The sequence below is a fragment of the Bos indicus x Bos taurus genome, chromosome 4 (assembly GCF_003369695.1).
Source record: "Bos indicus x Bos taurus breed Angus x Brahman F1 hybrid chromosome 4, Bos_hybrid_MaternalHap_v2.0, whole genome shotgun sequence".
NCBI classification, from domain to species: domain Eukaryota; kingdom Metazoa; phylum Chordata; class Mammalia; order Artiodactyla; family Bovidae; genus Bos; species Bos indicus x Bos taurus.
This window is the reverse complement of record NC_040079.1, coordinates 100,181,011-100,206,480: the sequence shown is the minus strand read 5'-3', so window position 1 is coordinate 100,206,480 and position 25,470 is coordinate 100,181,011. Positions and strand designations below refer to the sequence as shown.

The following is a 25,470-nucleotide window of genomic DNA, read 5'->3' as shown; positions in this document are numbered from 1 at the left end:
AAATACTGATCAAGGTTATTAGTGCATACCACCTTTAATGCTGATTTAAATATGTAGAAATTTGCTTATTTGAGGGACAATGACATTCTAATCTATCTTTTGTAATCTTTGCAGATACTCTAGAATGAAGAGTAGGGTGAATTCAAACTCTAGTACGAAGGTGAAATACCTTCGAGTCCTAACCACTTGTACAGCAACACAGCTATGTTTAAGATAAAATGGCTTGTGATACTTTTTTTTTTTTTTTTAAAGACCTGAACATCTGATGTCCTTTCCTCTCCCAAAGGTTGTTGCAAAACTGTTGCCTGAAAAATGATATTGCTTTTTAATGGCACCTTTTGGATTTTCTTTTCATATGAAAGAAACCAGCCAAGTTAGGTATCATTTTACTGTGCCATTCCCAGGGCTACATCTGTGAAAAATATAACTACTTGCAATACATTAAGATGTTTAATGACTGTTTTTTGGTTTTGAAATTAAACCCTGATCACAGTCAGAGGGGAAATGAGTGAAAACTCAAGATGACATGATGGACAATTAGCACTGGGAAAAAACCTCTAGACCAGCAAATCATAACTTGCAAACATGGCCTGCTGACTTTATAGGAAGTTTTATTGAAAAATAGCCACGCCCATTCTCTATGGACGGTATTGTGTATTGTCTATGGCTGTGTTCTCACAACGGCAGAATGGACAGGCTGCAACATAGACCTGGCTGGAATATTTACCATCTGACCTTTTACCAAAAAAAAAAAAAAAAAAGAATGTGCCACCCTTGGTCTAGATATTTAATGAGGTCCTGGACAAAATATTTATTTTTCTCTTTTGAAAATTCTAGTTTTTGATATCATACATTAAAAAGACTTGCTTCAAATTTTACCACTGAGAAAGACTAAACTATGGATTTTGAAATACATTCCATCTGAAAGTAGGAAAACAAATCTGGGAGGAAAAAAAAAATCAGACCATTTTGATTTCTTTTAATTACAAAAAATCACCAATAAATTATTTTTTCCATCTGCTCAAAATTAAAAAGACAACCAGCTCCTTTTTTTCTTTTCTTTTCTTTTTTTAACAAAGATAACAAATATAAAAATCTAGTCATAAACAGCCTTCAAAGTACAATTAGAAGCTGACTAGAGGGGACCGTCTTTTGGAGGGTTAGTGAGTTCGGGACTTGAACACTGAAGTTATCGCCATGCTGTTGATATCACAGTGGCTGCAGCGATGAGGAAGTATGTATACAGCAGATGTAACAGCTAACTCCATCCTGTCGCCGTCCCAGCTGAACTTTTACTCTCTTCAGGACACAAGAACTTGTAAATGTCTCCACGACACTTTGAGCACAGATGTCTTCATCCCATATGAAAAGAGGCAGTTGCTATGGCAATACTGGTTAAGCGCCTATCATGCTGCACTAATATAGTGCAAAAATGTGCCTTCCATATAGCAAAAAAAGATCCAGGCAACCAGTTTGAAAATTAGGGAAAGTAGAAATGTACTGTATTAACACAAGCAAATTAGTTTTCCAGACAACAACCATTGTAAAATACTGAACTTGAGGACTCTTCTAAGGTACTAGTACATGTCCAGCATTCGCACTTTGGAGAGAGGCAAGAAGTCTTACAAAAGGGTCTTTGCCTCTGAAATGCAACTCAATGAAACTATTATCAACCACCAAGATGCTGAATTTACTCAATGGGTTTTCTGCTCAGTTTAGAGCTTAGTTTTAGCCACCATTAAAATTGCTTATTAACAAGTATATAATCTGACATAATAATGTGTATCATTCAATTGAGTAGGCATGTTGTTATGTTTGAATATAGTAGTGTAGAGATTTTGGTATTAAACTCTTCATGCGAAAATGTTACTAGGGGTTAACACTGCAGACAGAGGCTTGCATCAGGCATCCTAAACTGGTCAGTCCCACCATCGTGTTTTTAGAGATGAAAGTGAATTATCAGTTGGTAGATTTCAGAAAAGATCACATAAGACTCAGAATGCATCATGTATCAACTAAATCTCCTAGAATTCTCAGGGCTGATGGTTTCGATGTAAGTAGTCCTGACTTGGTATATCCAATGGCACTGTGATTTTCACTCCTTCCTTAATGATGATCTTTTAAGAAGTAACACTGTAGTTTAATCCACACAGTTTAAATAGCTTTGTGGCCTCTGGATATCCACAGCAAAGGCAGAAAGCTGAAATTGGAAGCTGCAGAGTAAGTTACGACTTACATGTCAGCATCTCCATCATAGGCTAAGGTCAAAGGTTTCAGCCGGTTGTTTTGCCTTCTTTGGGGTTTCTTTGGCTTCTTGCTGTTAAAAAAAAAAATCAATAAAACTGTGAGAAAGAAAATCTTCAATTGTAATTTTTATTGCTTTAAATGAAAAAAACTGAAACAGTGATAAACCTAAAAATTGCTTAATTGCCTACACTTTCTAAATTCAACCCCAAAATTTGATTTTCTGGTTTTTGAATTCCTCAGTTTTATTCCTCTGAATAAACATAAACCAGAACCCTTCAAGTATATTATTATTCTGTAAAAGATAAATTTTCTAGATATAATTTCTCTGGTACTAATAATGGAATAATGTTATAGTATAGTCATTTATATTTGTCCACAAACTTTTATAAATAACACAACTTATAATATGTTTTAAAAGACAGTTGAATTAGGTATTATCATAATCTCTTCCTCAGTAGTAACTTAATAAAAAAAGTACAGTTCACCATAAGTATACAAAGTAATATATGGTGCTTGCATAACCAGGGGGAACAACTTGAGAAGATGACTTGGGGCAGTTCTGGCTCATATTCAGAAATTAAATGGTTCGGATTCAGTTGCTTTTAGATTATCCATCTATGCTTATTCAGAAACTCAGATGAACCCTAAATAAATGTGGAATGCTTATGTGGGACATTAGATCGCTGTTCCTGGTTATGGCCAATTGAAAGTATTTCCTCTGAAATAGATCTCCGTAGATTTTTAAATATTTAAACACTCACCAAGCTAGATAGATCATGGAGACAATGAAGATGAGTAACACGAATGCCCCAGCTGCTACACCATAAACCCAGGTCTTCAGTCTCCCATCTGAGAAGAACAGACATTGGTCATTAACTTACATTAGTCTGCTGTATATATTACAGTCTTTAACTATGACCAATGACCAGTCACATATGACCAAGTTCTTTGAAAACTCAAAATGAATTATTGCTTAGGCAGAGTTAATGATTAATGCAAAGCTGATATTATGTGTTAGATGCTCTTTCATTAAAGATAAATTCTCAATGAAAACTGAATTGAAAAATGATAAATAATGTTGCAATTCAAGTTCAGATTTCAAGTTAATAAGTCTAAATTTCTGCTACTTCCTATATGGATTTTTACTTTAAACTCATGTGTTATGCTATATAAATGTTTTCTTCTGATTTTCATTCTATCTTCAGAATGGCAATTGTGAGAAAAGAAGAAAACAATGCAATTTCAAGAAAATTCCTACAACTTTTTTGATGCTGACAGGTATCTCAATGTAAATTTTGTCATTTAAATATTTTTTTCAGATGAAAGTAAATATATTTAACATTTTTGGAATTAATAATCCTTTATCTAGTTTATACTTTAGAGTGTGCTTTAAAATTAATTTGACAATATCATTTGTAAAAATAACCAAGTTTGATTAACACATGAAAGAATCTCAAAAGAACTTTTTTTCTGTCTTTTCCATTTATGGAATCAGATAAGACAGGAACTTTTTTTCTAGTTTTATGACAGGAACATTTAAAATTTGGTTTTCTGGTCTCATTCTCTTTGAACTTCTGTTTTATATTCTGAATAAACTTCAAATGGATGATAGTATTAATGATTTTGTCTAACTTGTTCCTCACACCAACATTTATTTTCTGTTATACCCAACCAAACATTAATTTTATTTATATTTATTTTTTTTAAACATTAATTTTAATATTGAAATTATAGATTGGGCAAACTGACCCCACAGAGACTGGCTTATCCAACATTTGAAAGATGTCAAAATCAGTAGTATGATGATGATGATGATTATTTTTGCCTAGAGCTGGATCAACTTAGGAGTTCATTCATATGCTGGAAATAAACCAAGTTAATATTCTAGATATTCTTTTTTCAATTCTAAATATTTTTAAAAACTGAGTGAGTTCAAAATCAAAAGAACTGTTCTACTGTTGGGTTTATCCGTTCTGAGAGAAGTTCAACAAATATTTTTGGGTTTTTCAGAAAACAAGAGCATGCTCTAATTGTATGTTTTTATAATGTATACCTTTTTAGTATATTAAAATGTTCATTTTAGGAAAACTATAAAGTGAAAAATGACAATAATAATATGTTATATTTAAAAAGCAGTTTTGACATGAGGAGATCTGCTTGGATTCTTGGTCAAGGTCAAGACTGCAAATGGCCATTTGTTGGTCCGCCATCTTGGATACTGAGAAGAAGAGCTCCCCATGCTTACACAGACAGGTCAGCTTTACAAAATAAATTTTATCTTCAGATCAAAATCTAATAAAGTCAGGGATGATGTGGTTATATATTAATCACCCAAGTGGTTAAAATACTTTTAAAAAATCCCAGTAGTGATTCACCAGTAAGGTAGAGTGTTTTGACTCCATGCATTAAAAATACAGCTGTGCTAGCTATGCAGATTCTTTCCTTCCTTTCTCAAGTTTCTACTGGCGTTAGGAAGAAGTTTATGCTTTGCTTTGCCTGGCAATTTCCTTTGGTCATGAAGTGGTAATCCCTCTAGGGTGTGAGGAGAAGTGGCATGAGCTGTTACATATAGCTCTCGCAGCACATTTTCAAGCACCAGCGTAGTCCCAGGGGTGAGTTTATGGCTGAATCAACTGAGGAGACCGAATGCGCAGAGTAAGGCTAGAATGTGATCAGCCTCCAGGCTTCACGTCCATTACTGGATACATTATGAGCTGTCTGTTTAATGATATGGGTCTGGTCAGTCTCCAAGTTTAGACTGTCCCATCGAGACAGGACGGCTCCACGCCTGTCCCCATGTATCTGGTCCTAGTACAGATTCTGAGTATTTGAGTGTGCCAGCTCCAAGCACTGACAGAAATTGGTCTGGCTGCCAAGCATCCCCTGCATTACTGACCTTCCCATATAGGGTTCAAATATTTAGCACTCTGTGGTCAGATGGAAAATTCTTGAATGTCTTTTCATAGTTTTGATTTGTTCTAGTTCTGCATGACAACACACTTTCCCCCTAATATTTTCACTGTTAGATTGCTTTAATCAATGTGAAAATAATTCTAAATTTATGACTGAAATTTATCAATCCTAGAATTTTTCTCAGAAGAGAGCAGATTCGTATCTCTGAATTCTGAGTATGATTGTCTTTTTCATAATAATTGTAAAAATTATACGAATATAAGACAGTATCAAAAGAAATGACTACAGATGAAATAATTCTCTCTTAAGAAAATGCTTGCTCATTATTGGTTAAATATACAGCCAAGGAATGCCGCATCAGCACTGTCTGGTAACTTCACCTGGCCCAAACGGCTGCAGAAACCAGGTCCTTCCCCGTCCCACTGGGTTACTGGAGGGCTGGGTTGGATGCACTGCCCGACTGGTTTTCACGTCTCCTCTTTTGTCCTCCACAGTGGGTATCAGCATCACGGGGATAAGTGTGCACTGCTCAAGTGTACCATTGGAAGACATGACTTCAGTGTACCCTTCTTCACAACTGCATGTCCTTGTCTGCAGGAGAACAAGACTTACACTGTACATGCAAGGTGATCTTTGTAAGTATACCACACCTGACCTGAATGGCAGGCTTTAGAGAAGTACTGTTCTGGGAATTTACTCCACGTAATTTCTGTCACCACTATGTAAAAAATAACACACTTTTTTGGTACCTTATACAAATTTATTCTAATGGTAGAAGGAAGTGCATTCAGAATTATTTATACTGGTAAAAAGAAGTAGTCCCAAAATAGAAATTTTATGCCTCAAGACATTTTTCGGGGGGTGGGGGGGATGGATTGAACCAGAAGCAGTGTGATGACAAACGATGAAGCTGGCTTGTCTACTCTAATGAATTCACACATACCTCGCTACAGTATGAGTGGGGTTGACTACACGGTGGGTTACAAGACCTGTCAGCATCAGGCTGGCGCACCACTAAGCAGCCCCCTGCAGAACAGAAAATCATATTTTGACAAATAGCATCTCTTGCAGTGATAAAAAAAAAAATAACCATTGCTGTAGAGGGGTCTTTGAATCCTAAACTGCCTTGGGAGTCCCACAGACTTCTGAGGGCAGCTGACTGGAATACCTGGTTAACCTTGACCACTTTTATTTAGGAACTTGAGATCCTTCTCATTCAGAGGACACAGTACTTGCCACCCCAGCAGGTGCTCAGTAAGTACCTATTGATTAGATGATTTTATAGCCGATACTTTGAAAACACTAATTGTCTGCAAGCTAATGTCATAGTTTCTGAGACCAAGTCCAACATTAAAAAGCAGATTTAATTCTCTTTTAAAGTTAAAATTCTTTCCTTGTTTTTCAAATGAACAGTCTTCAACTTAAGATACCTTTTTGATTTATGTGACAACCTTGTGAATGGATTTTTTTATAATACGTATTTCTTTTGGAGAAAGTCACTAATTCAGGATTTTTTTTTTTTTTTTTGGTATATAAGAAAACAAATGCAGCTTCTAAGTGGTATGTCTGCACTATTGTTTTAACTTGACACTGCAGTTCTCCAGTGACTCCTCTTATTTCCTCCTCCTTCTCGAGTTTAATACCAGGTACGCCACAGTTGTTACAATGAAGTTTTCAAGATGAGACTAGATGTCATTAAGAAACAGAACTGGTAGCATGTAAAGAACTCATAGCTTCAAACCACACTTGATCAATTTCACAGAATTTTAGCAAAACAAAAATTTTCCTTTATTTATGGAACTGATGATCCTCTGGAATCTAATTAAAGGTGTTAATTCTTTGCCTTATCACTTAACATTATAAACAAAATATTCACAGAAAAATTGTTATGTAAAAGCAGTTAGTCATTGCAAGGCAGCTGGAGTGACATGGCTGTACTGAAGTTATCAGCATTAAACACATGAAGACAAAGGAAACCATTGTGAGTTTCCTGTAAGGACAACTATTCATAAAATTAGAACAATCGATCAAGGTAGGTAATATACTTTACATGCTTGACTATTTCCCATAAACAGTCTCACCTCTACTAAAAGATGGGAGAAGAATGCATATAGTGTTTTATCACAAATCATTTACACAATTTTTTTTTTTTTTTTTTGCTATAAAACAGCTTTAGATGGGGATAAATACATGGGATACTCTATGGAAAAGAAATTGAAAATATGATTTCTACAGGTAAGTCTTTTAAAATTTGACTTACCTTATATTGGGGAATAGCTCCAATTTCAGTGTGAAAAGAACTTGTAATGTGTAGAATAAAAGTCAGACAACGATTATTTGCATCCATATTTGGGGGGGAAAAAAAAGAAAACACTGAAAACTAACAGGATTCACTGGGAAAGCTATAAAACTCCTGATTAGTTTAAAGAAGGTAGACATTCATTTTCCAAACCTGAGTTGAGTGGTGTCCATGCATGCTAATTCACTTCAGTTGTGTCTGACTCTCTGTGACCCCGTGGACTGTAGCCAGCCAGACTCCTCTGTCCATGGGGATTCTCCAGGCAAGAATACTGGAGTGGGTTGCCATGCCTTCCTCCAAGCAATCTTCCTGACCCAGGGATTGAACCTGCATCCCTTACATCTCTTGCATTGGCAGGCAGGTTCTTTACCAGTACTGCCACCTGGGAAGGACCACCTCTCTCATGTCTTCAGGTTCAGAAAGCCTGTGCTCCTCTCCCCAAAGCTCTGTCTCCCCCTGTTGCCTCTGAGAGTGCCTTGCTTGGATTTTTTTTTTCCCAGAAAATGACACTGTCAGAGAGTAAAGGGTTTCCTGGTAGGTATCTTGTCTTTATTATAGATGTGTCCATTGAGAGTTGCTATTATCAAGTGTTTCTTAACCCAGATTGCTCATGTATAAAATCTTATCTTCACAAGAACACAATTTGACATCCTGCTCTAGCTTTCATAGGCTGGAAATGCATAATTAGGTTTCAGTAAATCCAAGTAACTTAAAATTCAATATAAAAATTTATGCTTTCCAAAAAGCATATTGATCCCTGATCCTGTCATCTTACTGTAGATGTTACAATTAAATTTACAAATGGATATTACTCAGAGGCACCAAAATGCACACTACCTTTTTCTCTGCCAGAGGGTCAAAACAATGGCAGCAGGTCAGTGTTTGAGACGCTGGGGACCCATCTCTGGGTCCATAGGTTTGATGCTGAGGTTCTTCTTCTGACCTTAGTTCCTTGATAGGAAATTTTTGCAGGGTGGCTCACTCTATCTCAGGAGCCAATTTTCTTCCCTCTTCAAGAGTCTTTGGGATCCCTTGCATTTACTGGACTCAGATAAGGAAACTTTTAGTAACTGTCTTGGAGAAGGAAATGGCAACCCACTCCAGTGTTCTTGCCTGGAGAATCCCAGGGACAGCGGAGCCTGGTGGGCTGCTGTCTATGGGGTCACACAGAGTCGGACACGACTGAAGTGACTTAGCAGCAGCAGATTAATTCTATGGGGTCTGTTTGGGTCAAAGGGAATTAAAAAAAAAAGCTCTTCATTTGGATGTCTCCTTTCAATGTATAATAAGGTTTGAGTGGGGACAGAGTAGGTACTGTGACTACTCAGATGCTCTGAGCTTGAGTTTTACCAATAGGTCTTGTATCTTAGTTAATTAAAAAAAACTAGAGCTTATAGATTTCTGATTTTAAGCAAAATGTTTGGATTTGTATAATCATATTATCTTGGCAATATTTTTGGACTGCATATATTGCCTCTAAGGCACAGAAACAGATATAGTCAACAAAACACTGACTTTTTAGCGTGTAGTAAGTTACTAATATATAAAACTTTTAAGAAAACAATCTGAGATTAACTTATAATAGTAATTTACTAGAATTAGACAGTAATATCTAAAATGGCTTGGTGAGGGGGAATTTAATTGAAACATTTAAAAGTAAAATAATTTATCACTGGTCATCAGGTACACAGCTCAGGTGTTGTGAACTCAACCACATGTGGAATACTGAAAGAATATCTCTGTTTTCTTATTTTCTTGAACCGATTACATGTGTGTTATAGGAAGACTTTCAAAGAACAAAGAGGAATGGAAGGTTTACCTGTTACATTTACACCATCTGATCTTTGACACCAGACTGTTCGGGAAGAGCCCTTCCAAGCACTGGCCATCCATTTATACTCGTAACACTGTCCATCTGCAGGGACACAATACACATTAACAGAGGCATTCTGCAGGCCAGGGGGACATCATGGAGATAGGTATTAGTGAAATATTTATAAACAATTAGAAACAAATAAGAAGTCCATCCTGAATGATTCAAATGTGAAGTTACCATCCTGAAGTTGCCATATAGATGTTACAAAATTCCAGATGCGTGCCTAAATGCCAACTAATTTACAAGTCGGCTACCATACTGTTTGATGTGAACCCAGATTTTCAATTTAAATTTATGTTTTATTTAAAGCATTATATCAGACATACAAATAAGGACAAATAACTGAAAAAATATATTCAACTACCTATCATTCAATTTTAACAAATATTACCGTTTAGTCATACTTGCTTTAGTTTTGTTTGTTGATGAGTAAAAAATACTAACAAACTTGATGGCCTGTTATAGTCCTTCCTGATCTCCCTCTGTGTCTGTCCTGCAATATGCACTATTTTGAAGTAGATACAAGCATTTCTGTGACAGGCTTTTTATTCTTTGAATGTGACTATAATATAAATATATGTAATCCATAAATGACTTACAGTATTATTTGTAGGCAGTTTTAAAAGTTAAAAAGCATTATATTGACACATGATACATATATCTTTTTGAAACTTAATAGCCAATGTTATAGACGAACTATTTCTATGTGATTTTTTAATACAGACACAGTCAATTAATTTTAACTGCTGCATAGAATTCCATGATACTAACTACAATTTATTTCCTCTATGGATGGGCTTTTACGTCGTGTTCAATTTATACTATTACATCAGTGCCTCAGTGGCCAGCCTTGTGCAAGCCTCCTAGTGTTTCTTTAAGGTAAATATTTAGAAGGGAAATTTCTGGGCTTTACTGTAGGGATAGCTGAAACTTTACTAAACACAGCTCATTGTTTTTCTTTAAATGGTGACAGTTTACATACCCGCCAGTAGTGAATAAGAGTTACTATTACTCTAAACCCTCAAAAACATTTGTAAGTTCCAGATTTAAATTTCTTGTCAGTGTTGAGGGTATGGAAAGCTATCTTGTCATTTTAACTTGCAGCTATTATCAAACAGTAAGAAAAACGTTTTGCAGCATTCAGATTTCCTCTTGTGAACTGCTTATGTATATCTTTTGGTTCTCCCCAACCCTTACTGAAATCTATGCCTTTTCTGAGCTGTGGGAATTTTTTATTCTAGAATAACAGTTCTCAGATGATGGTCCGGGGACCAGGGATGCCTTTGGCATTCCCTCAGAGTATGTGTCAGAGAAGGCAATGGCACCCCACTCCAGTACTCTTGCCTGGAAAATCCTATGGACGGGGGAGCCTGGTAGGCTGCAGACCATGGGGTCGCTAAGAGTTGGACACGACTGAGCGACTTCACTTTCACTTTCATGCATTGGAGAAGGAAATGGCAACCCACGCCAGTGTTTTTGCTTGGAGTATCCCAGGGACAGGGGAGCCTGGTGGGCTGCTGTCTATGGGGTCACACAGAGGTGGACACGACTGAAGCGACTTAGCAGCAGCAGCAGCAGCAGCAGCAGAGTATGTGTGTGAGGATTTTCCCCTCTAACTGCACAGCTGGGTAAGTAAGCCTGGACTTCCCTCACATATAGAAACTAAACTAAGATGGCCATAAACTGAATGCAGAGGCAGATAAGAGAATCCAGCTATCTTGAGTTAAGCCAGATGTTACAGAGACGTGGAAAAGTGTAAAAGAAGACCATGCCTGTCATAAAAGTTATTTTCTTTTTGCTTTGGAAAATAGTTATTTTTTGGGAAATATGTTATGATAACATACAATTGATTTGTGATTGTTTTAAATAAGTTACCAAATATTTAAAAACTTAACAGTTGTCATTTTTCAGTGTGCAAATGTTTGATATGTATACATCAAAGAAAAGCCATTTGGGGTCCTCCACAATTTTACAACTGTGAAATTGTCTTCGAATGCTGAAAAGCTTTAGGATAGTTGTTCTAGACATGAATTCCTTCAAACTGACTTCAGATATCTCTTCTGTGTCTGTGGCTTGTCTGGTTTATGAGCTGCTTTACTGTGTGCGCATGCTCAGTCGCATCGCATTTTCTGTGACCCCGTGGACTGCAGCCCGCCAGGCACCTCTGTCCATGGGATTCTCCAGGCAAGGCTCCTGGAGTGGGTTGCCATGCCCTCCTCCCATTTCAATATGTAGAAGATTTAAATTTTGATTTAAAAGTATTTTTATTGTTTACCATTTTTGTTTGTGATCTTGGTGTTGTACTGGGGAGATTTTTCTCATTTTTTTTCTACCCAACTTTATTTCTTAAGATTTCACATAAATGGGAGTTGTCTGTTTAAATTTTAGTAAGACTCATAATTAAGGCCATCTAGGTTTTAGTGTGTGTGCATGTGTGAGCCTATCTGACAGACTTGGGTTTTAATAGTTACAGAATCTATGGTTTGCTTCTCTATTACTCTTGATAAATAACATTCTAAATAGCTGTCAAGTTTTTACATTTATTAGCAAAATATATTCACAGAAATTATAGTTTTTAAACACTATCAGTATTATAACTGTGTCCTCTTTTTTGTTTCATTGAGTTTTCCATGAGGTGGTCTACTTTGATCAAAAAACAAGCTATTGGTTTTATTGATTATCTTAGTTATTTTCTATCTCAATGAATTTGTATTTATCTGTATTACTTGTATGTTATCTCCCTTTACTTTTCTTTTTTTTTTATTTAAATTGAGTTGAAAGTCGAGTTTATATTACACTTTTTTCTCTCCTGTATAAACACGTAATGCTTTAAATCCCCTTCTAAATACTTTGCTGCTGCACCCTGCATACATGTGATGTGTAATGCTCCTCAAATGCAGCTTTCAGCTTTTAGTTCTGTGGGTGCATGAGAGAAGTTCTTTGCAATTGTTGTTGCTGATTCCTAACTGTCATGATGGGGTAAACAATCCTCTTTCTTTTCTTGGGCATTAACTCACTTATTGTAACTGCTGTCCTATCTCTCCTTCTTTACTTACCCTGTCCCCAGAATATGGATGGTAAATTTGAGAAAATGTAATCAAAGGTGGATAATTCAATAATTCCTGGGTTAAGTCATCTAGTCAGGTGGCTTTTTCTGTAAGCACTGTTCTCTAACATTCTAAGCTTTCCTCAACTTTTCAGTAATACAGATGTTATTTTGGCCCTTCTTTGCTAATATATGTCATGCTCCTTAATTATTTCAGAACATAAGCAAGAATGAGAAGGTGTTTTGTTGAGCAAGACATTCTCTGCTACATGACAATAATGCTCTGAGGTTTTTGTAAATGTATTGCTTATATTGGGTGCATGGCTCTGTGTGTATATACATATACACATGACATAGAAACATATATTTTTATATATTCTGTTTATAAAATTCAGACCAGTCCTTACCAATACTTTATCAATTTCTGAGACTATAGTAAAATGTCTCATTTTGCTATTTCTTTGTAATTTTTCTTTTGATTTAAATAAATTGAGGATATTTTTAGATTCACATTGGATCAGGATTGTTATAGGTATGTACAAATAACATGCTCCAAATGATCTTAGCTTGCTTTAACTCATAAAACTTAGAGATACTCTTAAGTATTTCATACCTAACTTATGAAGGGTGGCAAGACTCTTTTTCTCTAAATCTTTAGAATTCAGAATCATACCCTTAACCTAATTCTCAACTTTTTAAAAGTGAGATCTTAGCAAATTTCCTTATCTAAGAGAAAAATTTACACTTTTTCCTTTGCTTATCAACACAACACTAAAATAAATAGGTGTTATGAATGGTCGCACTCACCATCACATGGTTTTGTTTCCAGCTTCTGCTCGGGGCACAGATGTTGGTTCTCTAGTTCTTGTATAATCACCGCTCTGGAACGGACCTGTATTCCACCAAAGCCGAGGTCCTCGCCATTCACACAGGTCAGCTGACACAGGCTCCAGGAAGACCAGTCCTTCAAATAACAGTCACCTGCAAAACACAGGGTGGTAGTTTATACCCTTGCCCATAAAGAATAGCCAGCCAGATCATCATTTTATGTTTAAGCCAATTAAGCATTGTTTTTAGGTATGCCAGTCATACATGATATTGGTAAGGCGTATATTCAGTTCAGTTCGTGTCCGACTCTTTGCAACCCCATGAACTGCAGCACGCCAGGCCTCCCTGTCCTTCACCAACTCCCAGAGTCCACCCAAACCCATGTCCATTGAGTCAGTGATGCCATCCAACTATCTCATCCTCTGTCATCCCATTCTCCTCCTGCCCTCAATGTTTCCCAGCATCAGGGTCTTTCCAAATGAGTCAGCTCTTTGCATCAGGTGGCCAAAGTATTGGAGTTTCAGCCTCAACATCAGTCCTTCCAATGAACACCCAGGACTGATCTCCTTAGGAAGGACTGGTTGATCTCCTTGTAGTCCAAGGGACTCTCAAGAGTCTATTTATACATTTGTGCTAAAAGTGTCATTTTCTGAGTGGATGTTACTGAGTATAGGCTATGTGTTGCTTAATGATATCAAATGTAAACTATGTTTAAAGCAGCTTGTCTGTCATGATTCCCCTTATCTTAAATGACAACGATACTGAATTAACACCAACCACCGCAACTCTTGTCATTATCATCATAAAGAGGTTTGCTAAGCACTTGGTACTATTAAAAGAAAATATAAATAGAGGTCTTGTTATCTAGGTATTCAAAATTTTGAGGAACTTGAAGTCCAAGGCTTGGTTCCTATTTCTTCTCAAAGCTGTGGTGGTGAGACAGCCAACCAATCTGCTCTGGTGTGGCAGTAACACACACAATTTCCTCTGACCTGTATCTTCAGTCTACTTCTGCCACTCTCTTCAATTATATACTGAAGAATAATATAGATGCAAAATGATGACACAAGTGCACAGACAGCTGAATTTTCACAATCTGATTAAATACCCATGTAAGCAACCTTTAAATCAAGCGACCAAGCATTCTCAGAATCTCAGTAACCCTCCCCAGGTTATGCACGGAGCAGAACCACATGCGCTTTCTATAGTTTGGCTTCTTTCCCTCATTAATGTTTGTGAGATCCACCACAATTTGCTCATTGTTACTGCTGTGCTTTATTATATAAACATACCACCATTTACATATCCATTATACTACTGACGGGAGTGTATAGAGTTGTAAATTTTTCTCATTATGAATACTGCTGTTGTGAACATTTTAGTGGGTCTTTTGGTGAACTTACATAGGTATCTCTTTTGGGTTTATAACTAGAAATTAGTTATAGTTCTGTAGAATTGTTGGGTCATAGTATGTGTTCATCTTCAATCATTTTCAGAACAGGGAAGACTTAATGCAATACACCTTTCCCATACACTAATTCATTCTTTAGGACACTGCTTGATGATACCGTTCAGAGGGTACAGTACATTTTGATAAATACAGATCCATAAGAAGTTCTTATCACTTTATTTCAGCCATATCACCTAATTTATATTGTCTTATATTATGCTGAAGATGTCTAACGTTAGCACAAAGTTGCCTGCAGATCTGATTAATGAAAAAAAACTTGTGGCAGGATTAAGAAGTTCTGGAAAGATGTGAATTATTGACAAACAGATCCATGTATAATACTGAAGTGGACTGAATTTTGTGGGCCTTGATTATAGTGTGTTATTATTACTCTGTGTAATGTCATCCTAAAATGAAGGAAATTCTAGTAAATTTTGGAATTGCTAGGGAGAAACTAGTAATAATTTTTAAGCGGTCAAAGAAAGTTTTAGAAATATTTATATCCCTTAGGAAATGCTCCTTTTGGGTCACTCAGTTTTTAATTATACAGGAGAAACTATTAAAGATGAAATAGAGGAGCTCCTGTCAATATGAGTGTAGTATAACTTCATCTCAGAGACCACAAACTCCATGGAAGTAAAATACACCTTTTTACTACTAGGCTTTAGCTCTCTTCTCATACCACTTGACATAGTGTATTTTGACACAAAATTCAATCTTTTAATGTTAGTCTGTAAATTATACAATTAGCACTCCAAAATAATCTATGTCAAGCTTCCAAGATTTAATAACAGTAAATGAGTGTGAGGCACTGACTTGCATAAAATATATTTTTATATTTTGTCATATAAACCACTGTAATAATAAAACTACACTCTGTCTGCCAAAGATAATTACAACTGTTTGAAATGCATTTGCTACCTCAATATTCTACTCTTTAAGCTTATTAGCTCATATGTTGCTAGCTTTTAAACCCATCATTGGAAAAAATTAGCAAGAGAGGAGTGGAAATGAATAGATTGTAATTTACAACAGGAGCCTCCCACTGGATTTCTAATTTGCTTTAATTAAAATGGTGAATTGCCCTGTTCTATGTTACTATGAGATCTTGAAGTTTTTCTTCAAGTTGTTTACAACAGATTTTATACTGGAGTCCAGTTGATTAACAATGATGTGTTAGCTACAAGTGTACAGCATAAGTGATTCCCTGTACCTATACAAGTATCCATTCGTTTTCAACTTCTTTTCCCATTTAAACTGTGACAGAACATTAAGCCAAGTTCCCTGTGCTATGCAGCAAGCCTTGTCAATTATCTGTAGGAGTGTGTATATGTCAGTCGCAAACTCTCAAGCCACTTCCCAATCCCTTCCCCCCTGGTAACCAAGTTTGTGCTCTTGTGAGTCTGGATCTGTTTTGTAAATAGTTCATTTGTGTCTTTTTTTTAGATTCCACGTGTAAGCACCATCATACGGTATTTGTCCTTCTGTGACTTACTTCACTTATTATACTAATCTCCAGGCCCATCGCTGTTGCTGCAAATGGCACAGCTCCATTCTTATTAATGGCTGAGTAATATTCCCTTGTATGTATGTACCACATCTTCTTTGTCCATTCCTCTGTCAATTACATCGACACTTGGATTACCTCCATGTCTTGGTAATTGTAACCACCACCACCAAGAACACAGGCATGCGTGAATCTTTTTCGAATTATGCCCAGGAGTGGGACTGCTAGATCATATAGTGGTTGTATTTTTAGTTTTTTAAGCAGCTTCCATAATGCACTCCTAAATGGTTGTACCAAATTATATTTCCACAAACTGTGGGAGGGTTCCCATTTCTCCAGTCTCTACAGCACTTACTGATGTTGACTTTACATGATGGTCATTCTGACAGGTGGGAGGTGATACCTCCTTGAATTAATTTGCACTTCTCAAATACTGACAGAAACCTCAGCAGAACAGAGTTGAGAGCCTGGGGTTTGTCTGAGGTGGGGTTTGGCTGGTGAAGGGAAATGGGCAAGAAGTAATAACACACAAACCCTTGGGTGGGTGTTCTGGCACATTCCACTCTCATTGAGAACCCAGAACAGTACTTTCTGTAAGTCTGCTGCTACTGCTGCTAAGTCACTTCAGTCGTGTCCGACTCTGTGCGACTCCAGAGACGGCTCCCCCGTCCCTGGGATTCTCCAGGCAAGAACACTGAAGTGGGTTGCTGTTTCCTTTGGTGCCCCAATAAGCAGAGTTGGGAATGAAGAAATGCTGCCTCCTCGTGGCCATTTTGAGTAAAAGCAACTTTAAAACAGGTGCACAGGGGCACTTAAAACTCACAAAGTCTGCGGGACTGTAAGACTCCTTCCTTCAAGAAATGGCCTGGGGTACATAATGGAATAACAATTCAAACAGGGCAGGCTTTTAAGAAGCCAATTTCAGGTAACTTTACTCACTGTTTAAAAGAAAAAAGGACCTAACAAAGATCCTCAACATTGTCCATCATTCTGTTCTGTTCTGTGAAGTCGCTCAGTCGTGTTCGACTCTTTGCGACTGTAGCCCACCAGGCTTCTCCATCCATGGGATTTTCCAGACAAGAATACTGGAGTGGGGGTTACCATTTCCTTCTCTAGGGGATCTTCCCGACCCAGGGATCAAACCTGGGTCTCCTGCATTGCAGGCAGACGCTTTAACCTCTGAGCCACCAGGGAAGCCCCATCATTAGAGGAATGCAAATCAAATCTATACTGAGGGATCACCTCTCACCTGTCAGTAAGGCAATCATCAAAAAGTCTAAAAACAGTAAGTGCTGGAGTGGGCCTGGAGAAAAGGAACTCTCCTCAGTGCTGCTGAAAATGTAAACTGTTAACATCCACTGTGGAGAACAGCATGGAGTTTCCTTAAAAACCTAAAGACACAGATACCACATGGTCTGGGCTATTTCAGTTCAGTTCAGTTCAGTTCAATCGCTCAGTCATGTCCGACTCTTTGCGACCCCATGAGTCACAGCACGCCAGGCCTCCCTGTCCATCACCATCTCCCGGAGTTCACTCAGACTCACGTCCATCGAGTCAGTGATGGATATATACACAGAAGGACCTACCAGTGATCATTCTAGGTGAGTTATGTCAGACACAGGAAGACAAATATCATGCAGTATCACTTATAGATGGAATCTAAAAAACTGATACCAAAAATTCATTTACAAAGAGACTCACAGTCTTGGAAGAGCCACTCAGGATTACTGAAGGGGAAAGAGTGAAGGCAGGGTTTGATCAGGATGTTGGGATTAATATATACACACTCAAGTATCTTAAAAAAGAGCATCACCAAGGGACTAGAGTACAGCTCAGGGAAACCTAGTTAATGCTTCAGCATACAGGAGAGAGGCAAAGCATCCCCCAAAGACCAGATATTCATCACTGTATACCTCTTCAAGTTGCTGTATCCTACAACCAACTCAGCACTGGAAAGCAACTATACTTCAGTAGAAAGTAAACATTAATGTGATAAATGAATAGCCTCCAATATTCCCCTCAGGGCTCAGTGACCTGGGCTGCTGCCACAGCCCTGGAGACTGAGCTGCCTGGGTCTGAGAAGGATATGCCAGCAACTGAGCCCCTGTGGGGGGGGGGGGGTCCCCTTGTGGCTCAGCTGGTAAAGAATCCACCTGCAGTGCAGGAGACCCCTGTTGGATTCCTGGGTTGGGACAATGTCCTGGAGAAGGGATAGGCTACCATTCCAGTATTCCTGGGCTTCCCTGGTGGCTCAGATGGTAAAGCATCTACCTGCAATGAGGAAGACCTGGGTTCAACCCCTGGGTCAGGAAGATCCCCTGGAGGAGGGCAAGACAACTCATTCTAGTATCCTTGCCTGGAGAATCCCCATGGACAGAGGAGCCTGGCGGGCTACAGACCGTGGGGTCGCAGAGTTCTCCATGACTGAGCAACTAATCATTGCACTGCTTGTCCCCGCTGGATGAAAGCACAGTCTCGGGACCCAGACTGGCTCTCCACAGCCACACCACGCCTAAGGTTCCCGGAGGATGGTGGACCCTTTGGGCTGGAGGAACTTTGAAAAGATATCTGGTCTCCAGGGCTCCCGGTGGTGGGGTTCCTACCTCCAGATTCCTTCCTTAGCGGCGTCCAACTTAATGACAGCGCATTCTGCAGGGAAGAATGGAAGGTTTGGGGTTCTGTCAGGTAGTGGGGGTGAAAAATGATGGGCAAGAAGCAATGAGACATGAGCCTGTGGGTATTCTGGCACATTCCACACTCATTCACAACTCAAAACAGGCCTTCTCTCTGAGTCTGGGGCAGCAATAACCAGAAGCGCTGCCACACTTGGGCTGTTTCCAGTAACAGCAGCTTTAAGACCAGTGCTCGGGGCACGTTGAACTCCAAAGGCCTGCAGGGCTATAAACACCTTCTACCCTGCAGTCATGGCCTGGGGTACCTAACCAACTAACACTTAGAATTGGCTTTGTATACCTGTGGCGGATTCATTTTGATATTTGGCAAAGCTAATACAATTATGTAAAGTTTAAAAAAAAAAGTTATACAATCAAAAAAAAAAAAAAAAAGAATTGGCTTTAAAAAAGCAAATTTCAATAGGTAAATGTTAATCACACTCTTTAAAAGAAACAAAACAGAACAAAACAAAAAACACCTACAAGGATCCTTACCAGTGCCCACAAAGAGACGTACAACCGAATCTACACAGAGGCATCACCACCGACTGTGACCCATCAGAATGGCCATCACCAAAAAGGCTACAAAGAGTAAGTTCTAGAGAGGCTCTGGAGAAAAGGTGACCCTCCTCCAATGCTGCTGAAAACAAAGCGCTAACAGCCTCCCTGGAGAACAGCATGGAGATTCCTTAAAACCCAGACACAAGTACAATATGGTCCGGAAATCCCACTCTTGGGTGTACATTTGGAGCAAAGTATGACTGGAAAAGACACATGTACCCCAACATTCATTGCAGCACTATTTACAATAGCCAGGACATGCAGGCAACCATAATATACTTCCAGAGATGAATGGGGGTGTGTGTGTGTGTATATATATACATACATACAAGAGGATGTTACTCAGCTCTCCCAATGAATGAACTAATGCCATTTGAAGGAACACCAATGATCATTCTAGATGAAGTACATCAGACACAGGAAGACAAAGGTCATAGGGTATCAGTTATAGATGGAATGTATAAATTGGTGCAAAAGAACACCTTCACAAAAGACAAAGACACAGTCTTGGAAATACCACTCAGGGTGACTGAAGGGGAAAGATCGGGGGTGGGGCGGGGAGGGTTTAAGCAGGACTTTGGGATTAACACATATGCACACTCAAATATCTCTAAGAGCATCAATAAGGGCCTACATTACAGCACAGGGAACCCTACTCAACACTCGAATACCTTATGGGGAAAAACATCCCCCAAAGATGAGATATTCATCTATCTTATCAAGTTGCTGCATACCTACAACATACTCAACGTTGGAAATCAACTATATTTCAAATAAAAATTTTAATTTGACAAATAAAATGAATTGCCTCCTATATTCCCCTCAGGCCTCTGTGAGCCGGGCTGCTGCCACATCCCTGGAGTCTGGGCAGCCGTGGGTGAAAGGCTGGACGGTCCTCGGATATGCCAAAAAGTGGGCCCCCATAGGACCTGGAGTGTTTGTCCCCTCTGTGTGAAAGCACAATCTTTCACCCGGGCTGGCCCGCCACAGTCACACCAAGCTGAGGGCCCCCAAAGGAGGTTGGACCTTTTGGGCTGGAAGAGCTCTGAAAAGTCATCTGGTCTCTAGGGCTCCCAGTGCTGGCGTTCTTACCTCCAGATTCCATCTTTAGAGCTACCTGACTTGAAGATGACGACAGCACCTTCGGAAGGGCAGAACTGAAGAATTTGGGATTTGTCCAGAGATGCGGGTGAAGAGTGATGGGCAAGAAGTAATGAGACACAAGCCCTTGGGTCATTGTTCTGGCACATTCCACTCTCATTTACAACCCAGGACACAATTTTCTCTGACTCTGGTGCCCCAGTAACCAGAGATGGGGAAAGAAGAGGTGCTGCCACCTCGTGGCCATTTCTAGGAACAACAACTTTGAAAACAGTGGTCAGTTCAGTTCAGTTCACTCAGTCGTGTCCGACTCTTTGTGACCCGATGAACTGCAGCACGCCAGGCCTCCCTGTCCATCACCAACTCCCAGAGTCTACCGAAACCCATGTCCACTGAGTCAGTGATGCCATCCAGCCATCTCATCCTCTGTTGTCCCCTTCTTCTCCTGCCCTCAATCCCTCCCAGCATCAGAGTCTGTTCCAATGAGTCAGCTCTTCGCATCAGGTGGCCAAAGTATTGGAGTTTCAGCTTCAGCATCAGTCCTTCCAATAAACATCCAGGACTGATCTCCTTTAGGATGGACTGGTTGGATCTCCTTGCAGTCCAAGGGACTCTCAAGACTCTTCTCCAACACCACAGTTCAAAAGCATCAATTCTTCAGTGCTCAGCTTTCTTCATAGTCCAACTCTCACATACATACATGACCACTGGAAAAACCATAGCCTTGACTAGACGGACCTTTGTTGACAAAGTAATGTCTCTGCTTTTGAATATGCTATCTAGGTTGGTCATAACGTTCCATCCAAGGAGTAAGTGTCTTTTAATTTCATGGCTGCACCATCTGCGGTGATTTTGGAGTCCAGAAAAATAAAGTCAGCCACTGTTTCCCCTGTTTCCCCATCTATTTGCCAGGAAATGATGGGACCAGATGCCATGATCTTCGTTTTCTGAATGTTGAGCTTTAAGCCAACTTTTTCACTCTCCACTTTCACCTTCATCAAGGGGTTCTTTAGTTCCTCTTCACTATCTGCCATAAGGGTGGTGTCATCTGCATGTCTGAGGTTATTGATATTTCCTCAGGAAATCTTGATTCCAGCTTGTGCTTCTTCCAGCCCAGCATTTCTCATGATGTACTCTGCAGTTCAGTTCAGTTCAGTCTCAGTCATGTCTGACTCTTTGCGACCCCATGAATCGCAGCACGCCAGGCCTCCCTGTCCATCACAAACTCCCGGAGTTCACTCAGACTCACGTCCATCGAGTCAGTGATGCCATCCAGCCATTTCATCCTCTGTCGTCCCCTTCTCCTCCTGCCCCCAATCCCTCCCAGCATCAGAGTCTTTTCCAATGAGTCAACTTTTCACATGAGGTGGCCAAAGTACTGGAGTTTCAGCTTCAGCATCACTCCCTCCAAAGAAATCCCAGGGCTGACCTCCTTCAGAATGGACTGGTTGGATCTCCTTGCAGTCCAAGGGACTCTCAAGAGCCTTCTCCAACACCACAGTTCAAAAGCATCAATTCTTCAGTGCTCAGCCTTCTTCACAGTCCAACTCTCACATCCATACATGACCACAGGAAAAACCATAGCCTTGACTAGACGGACCTTTGTTGACAAAGTAATGTCTCTGCTTTTGAATAGGCTATCTAGGTTGGTCATAACTTTCCTTCCAAGAAGTAAGCGTCTTTTAATTTCATGGCTGCAGTCACCATCTGCAGTGATTTTGGAGCCCTGAAAAATAAAGTCTGACACTGTTTCCACTGTTTCCCCATCTATTTCCCAGGAAGTGATGGGACCAGATGCCATGATCTTTGTTTTCTGAATGTTGAGCTTTAAGCCAACTTTTTCACTCTCCACTTTCAATTTCATCAAGAGGCCCTTTAGTTCCTCTTCACTTTCTGCCATAAGGGTGGTGTCACCTGCATATCTGAGGTTATTGATATTTCTCCTGGCAATCTTGATTCCAGTTTGTGTTTCTTCCAGTCCAGCGTTTCTCATGATGTACTCTGCATATAAGTTAAATAAACAGGGTGACAATATACAGCCTTGACGAACTCCTTTTCCTATTTGGAACCAGTCTGTTGTTCCATGTCCAGTTCTAACTGTTGCTTCCTGACCTGCATACAAATTTCTCAAGAGGCAGATCAGGTGGTCTGGTATTCCCATCTCTTTCAGAATTTTCCAGTTTATTGTGATCCACACAGTCAAAGGCTTTGGCATAGTCAATAAAGCAGAAATAGATGTTTTTCTGGAACTCTCTTGCTTTTTCCATGATCCAGCGGATGTTGGCAATTTGATCTCTGGTTCCTCTGCCTTTTCTAAAACCAGCTTGAACATCAGGAAGTTCATGCCTAAATTCACAAGGCCTCTGGGGCTGTAAGTGTCTTCTGCCTTCAAGACATAATCACGTAACAAATTGAAACAGAGCAGGCATTCAAGAAGCCCATTTCCACAGGTAAATTTTACTCACACTCTTAAAGAAAGCACCGACAAAGATCCTTACCAGTGGCCACTCTCACAAAGCAAATCATATCTCCACAGAAGTATCACCTTTTATCCGTCAGAACGGCTACCATCAAAAAGTCTACAAACAGTAAGTGCTGGAAAGGGGCTGCAGAAAAGAGAACCCTTCTGCACTGCTGCTGAAAATAAAAATTGCTAACAGCCAGTGTAGAGAACAGCATGGAGTTCCCTTGAAACCCTAAAGACACAGATACATTATGGTCCAGAAATCTACTCTTGGGTGTATATCTGGAGAAAAGTATAACTGGAAAAAACAAACCCCACTGTTTGTTGGGGTTTGAGTATAACTGGAAAAATGTTCCAGGTAACTGGAAAAAACAAAGCACCCCAATGTTCCCTGCAGCATTATTTACAATAGCCAAGACATGAAGGCAATCCTGTGTCCTTCCAGAGATGAACAGAAGAAGATGCATTTATGTACAAGGGAATGTTACTCAGCCATCTCAGTGAATAACCTAATACCATTTGCAGGAACGCTGAAGGACCTACTGACGATCATTCTAGGTGAAGTACATCTGACAGAGGAAGACAAATGTCGTACAGATCACCTTTAGATGGAATCTAAAAATGGAGACAAAGGAATTCATCTACAGAAGACAGAGTCTTAGAAAACGCACCTAGGATTTTGTTGGGGGAAGAGCAGGGGTAGGCTTAGGTCAGGACGCTGAGATTAACCTGTGGTGATGGTGATTTAATCACTAAGTGGTGTCTCCGTCTAGAGACCTCAGGTAGCCCATTGGGCTCCTCTGTCCATGGGGTTTCCCAGGCAAGAATACTGGAGTGGGTTGTCATTTCCTTCTCCAGGGGATCTTCCTGACCCAGGGATTGAACGTGTGGGTCCTGCATTGGCAGATTCTTTACCACTGAGCCACCAGGGAAGCTTTGGAGATAACATTGTTGTTCAGCCACCCAGTCGTGTCTGACTCTTTGTGACCCCATGGACTGTAGCATGCCTGGCCTCCCTGTCCCTCACCACCTCCTGAAATTTGTCCAAGTTCATGTCCACTGCACTGGTGATGCCTTCCAGCCATCTCATCTTCTATTAACGTGGTGGTGGTGGTTTAGTTGCTAAGTCGTGTCCGACTCTTGCAGCCCCATAGACCGGCAAGGCTCCTCTGTCCATTGGATTGTCCAGGCAAGAATACTGGAGTGGATTGCCATTTCTTTCTCCAGGGGATCTTCTTATACACACTCAAATATCTCAAAAAAGAGCATCAACAAGGAGCTATGTACGGTACACCACAGAAAACCCTACTCTCCACTCATACCCCAGGAGGGCAAAGCATCCTCAAAAGACTAGATACTCATCTATGTGTATCTGCATCTAGTTGCTGTCCACCTACAGCAAACTCAACCCTGGGATACAACTACACTCCAGCAGAAAATAAGTACTAATTTTACAAGTAAAATGAGTTCTCTCCTATATGCCCCGTGGGGCTTGGTGACCCTGGCTCTGCTACACCCTGGAGCCTGAGCAACCTGGGTCCCCCAGCTGGACTGTCCATGGTGCTGAGGGAGGTGACAGCAATGCGCCGGCGAACGAGCCCCTCTTGGGCCTGTAATGTCTGTCCCCTTGGATGAAAGCCCAGTGCCCATGCTAGGGGCCAGTCTTCCACAGGTATACCGACTGTACCCAAAGGATGGTGGGCCCTTGGGGCTGGAGGAGCTTTGAAAAGTTATCAGGTCTCCATAGCTCCTGTTGGTGGGTTTCCTACCTCCAGTTTCCTTCCTTTGAGGTGCCCAACTTAAAGATGATAGCACCATTGGCAGGGCAGATTTGAAGGGTTTGGGATTTGTCCAGGTAGGGGTGAAGAACAGAGGCAGGAAATAAGACACAACCCTTGAGTCTTTTTTTCTGTTACATTCCACTGGCATTTACAACCCAGGAACAGGACTTTCTCTAAGGGTCTGGTGCCCCAATAACCAGTTTGGAAAGACTAAATGCTGCCACCTTGTGGCCATTTCTAGTAACAGCAAATTGAAATCTATGTGCTCAGATCCGTTCAGTTCAGTTCAGTCGCTCAGTCATGTCTGACTCTTTGCGACCCCATGAACTGCAGCACGCCAGGCCTCCCTTTCCATCACCAACTCCCAGAGTTCACTCAGACTCACGTCTATCGAGTCAGTGATGCCATCCAGCCATCTCATCCTCTGTCGTCCCCTTCTCCTCCCGTCCCCAATCCCTCCCAGCATCAGTCTTTTCCAATGAGTCAACTCTTTGCATGAGGTGGCCAAAGTACTGGAGTTTCAGCTTTAGCATCATTCTTTCCAAAGAAATCCCAGGGCTGATCTCCTTCAGAATGGACTGGTTGGATCTCCTTGCAGTCCAAGGGACTCTCAAGAGTCTTCTCCAACACCACAGTTCAAAAGCATCAATTCTTCGGCGCTGGTGCACTAAAAACTCAATATGTCTGTACAGCTGTAAGTGACTCCTGCTTTAAGACAATGGCCT

At 40.0% G+C, this 25,470-nt stretch overlaps 1 protein-coding gene across 2 annotated transcripts in view; it reads right to left on the bottom strand.

Annotated features, from left to right (window-relative positions):
• Positions 1 to 1,044: 1,044 nt before the first annotated feature.
• Positions 1,045 to 25,470, bottom strand: part of THSD7A (thrombospondin type 1 domain containing 7A) — a 475,647-nt gene continuing 451,221 nt past the window's right edge. The window contains exons 23-28 of one of the 2 annotated variants that reach the window (XM_027540049.1): positions 13,189 to 13,362; positions 9,279 to 9,374; positions 6,104 to 6,186; positions 5,541 to 5,751; positions 3,009 to 3,096; positions 1,045 to 2,317 (exon numbers count right to left, since the gene is read on the bottom strand). In XM_027540049.1, coding sequence (XP_027395850.1) covers positions 2,233 to 2,317; positions 3,009 to 3,096; positions 5,541 to 5,751; positions 6,104 to 6,186; positions 9,279 to 9,374; positions 13,189 to 13,362 — 737 coding nt within the window. In that variant the 3' untranslated portion in view covers positions 1,045 to 2,232. The remainder of the gene's footprint in view (positions 2,318 to 3,008; positions 3,097 to 5,540; positions 5,752 to 6,103; positions 6,187 to 9,278; positions 9,375 to 13,188; positions 13,363 to 25,470) is intronic. The other variant, XM_027540050.1, reaches the window with a different exon arrangement.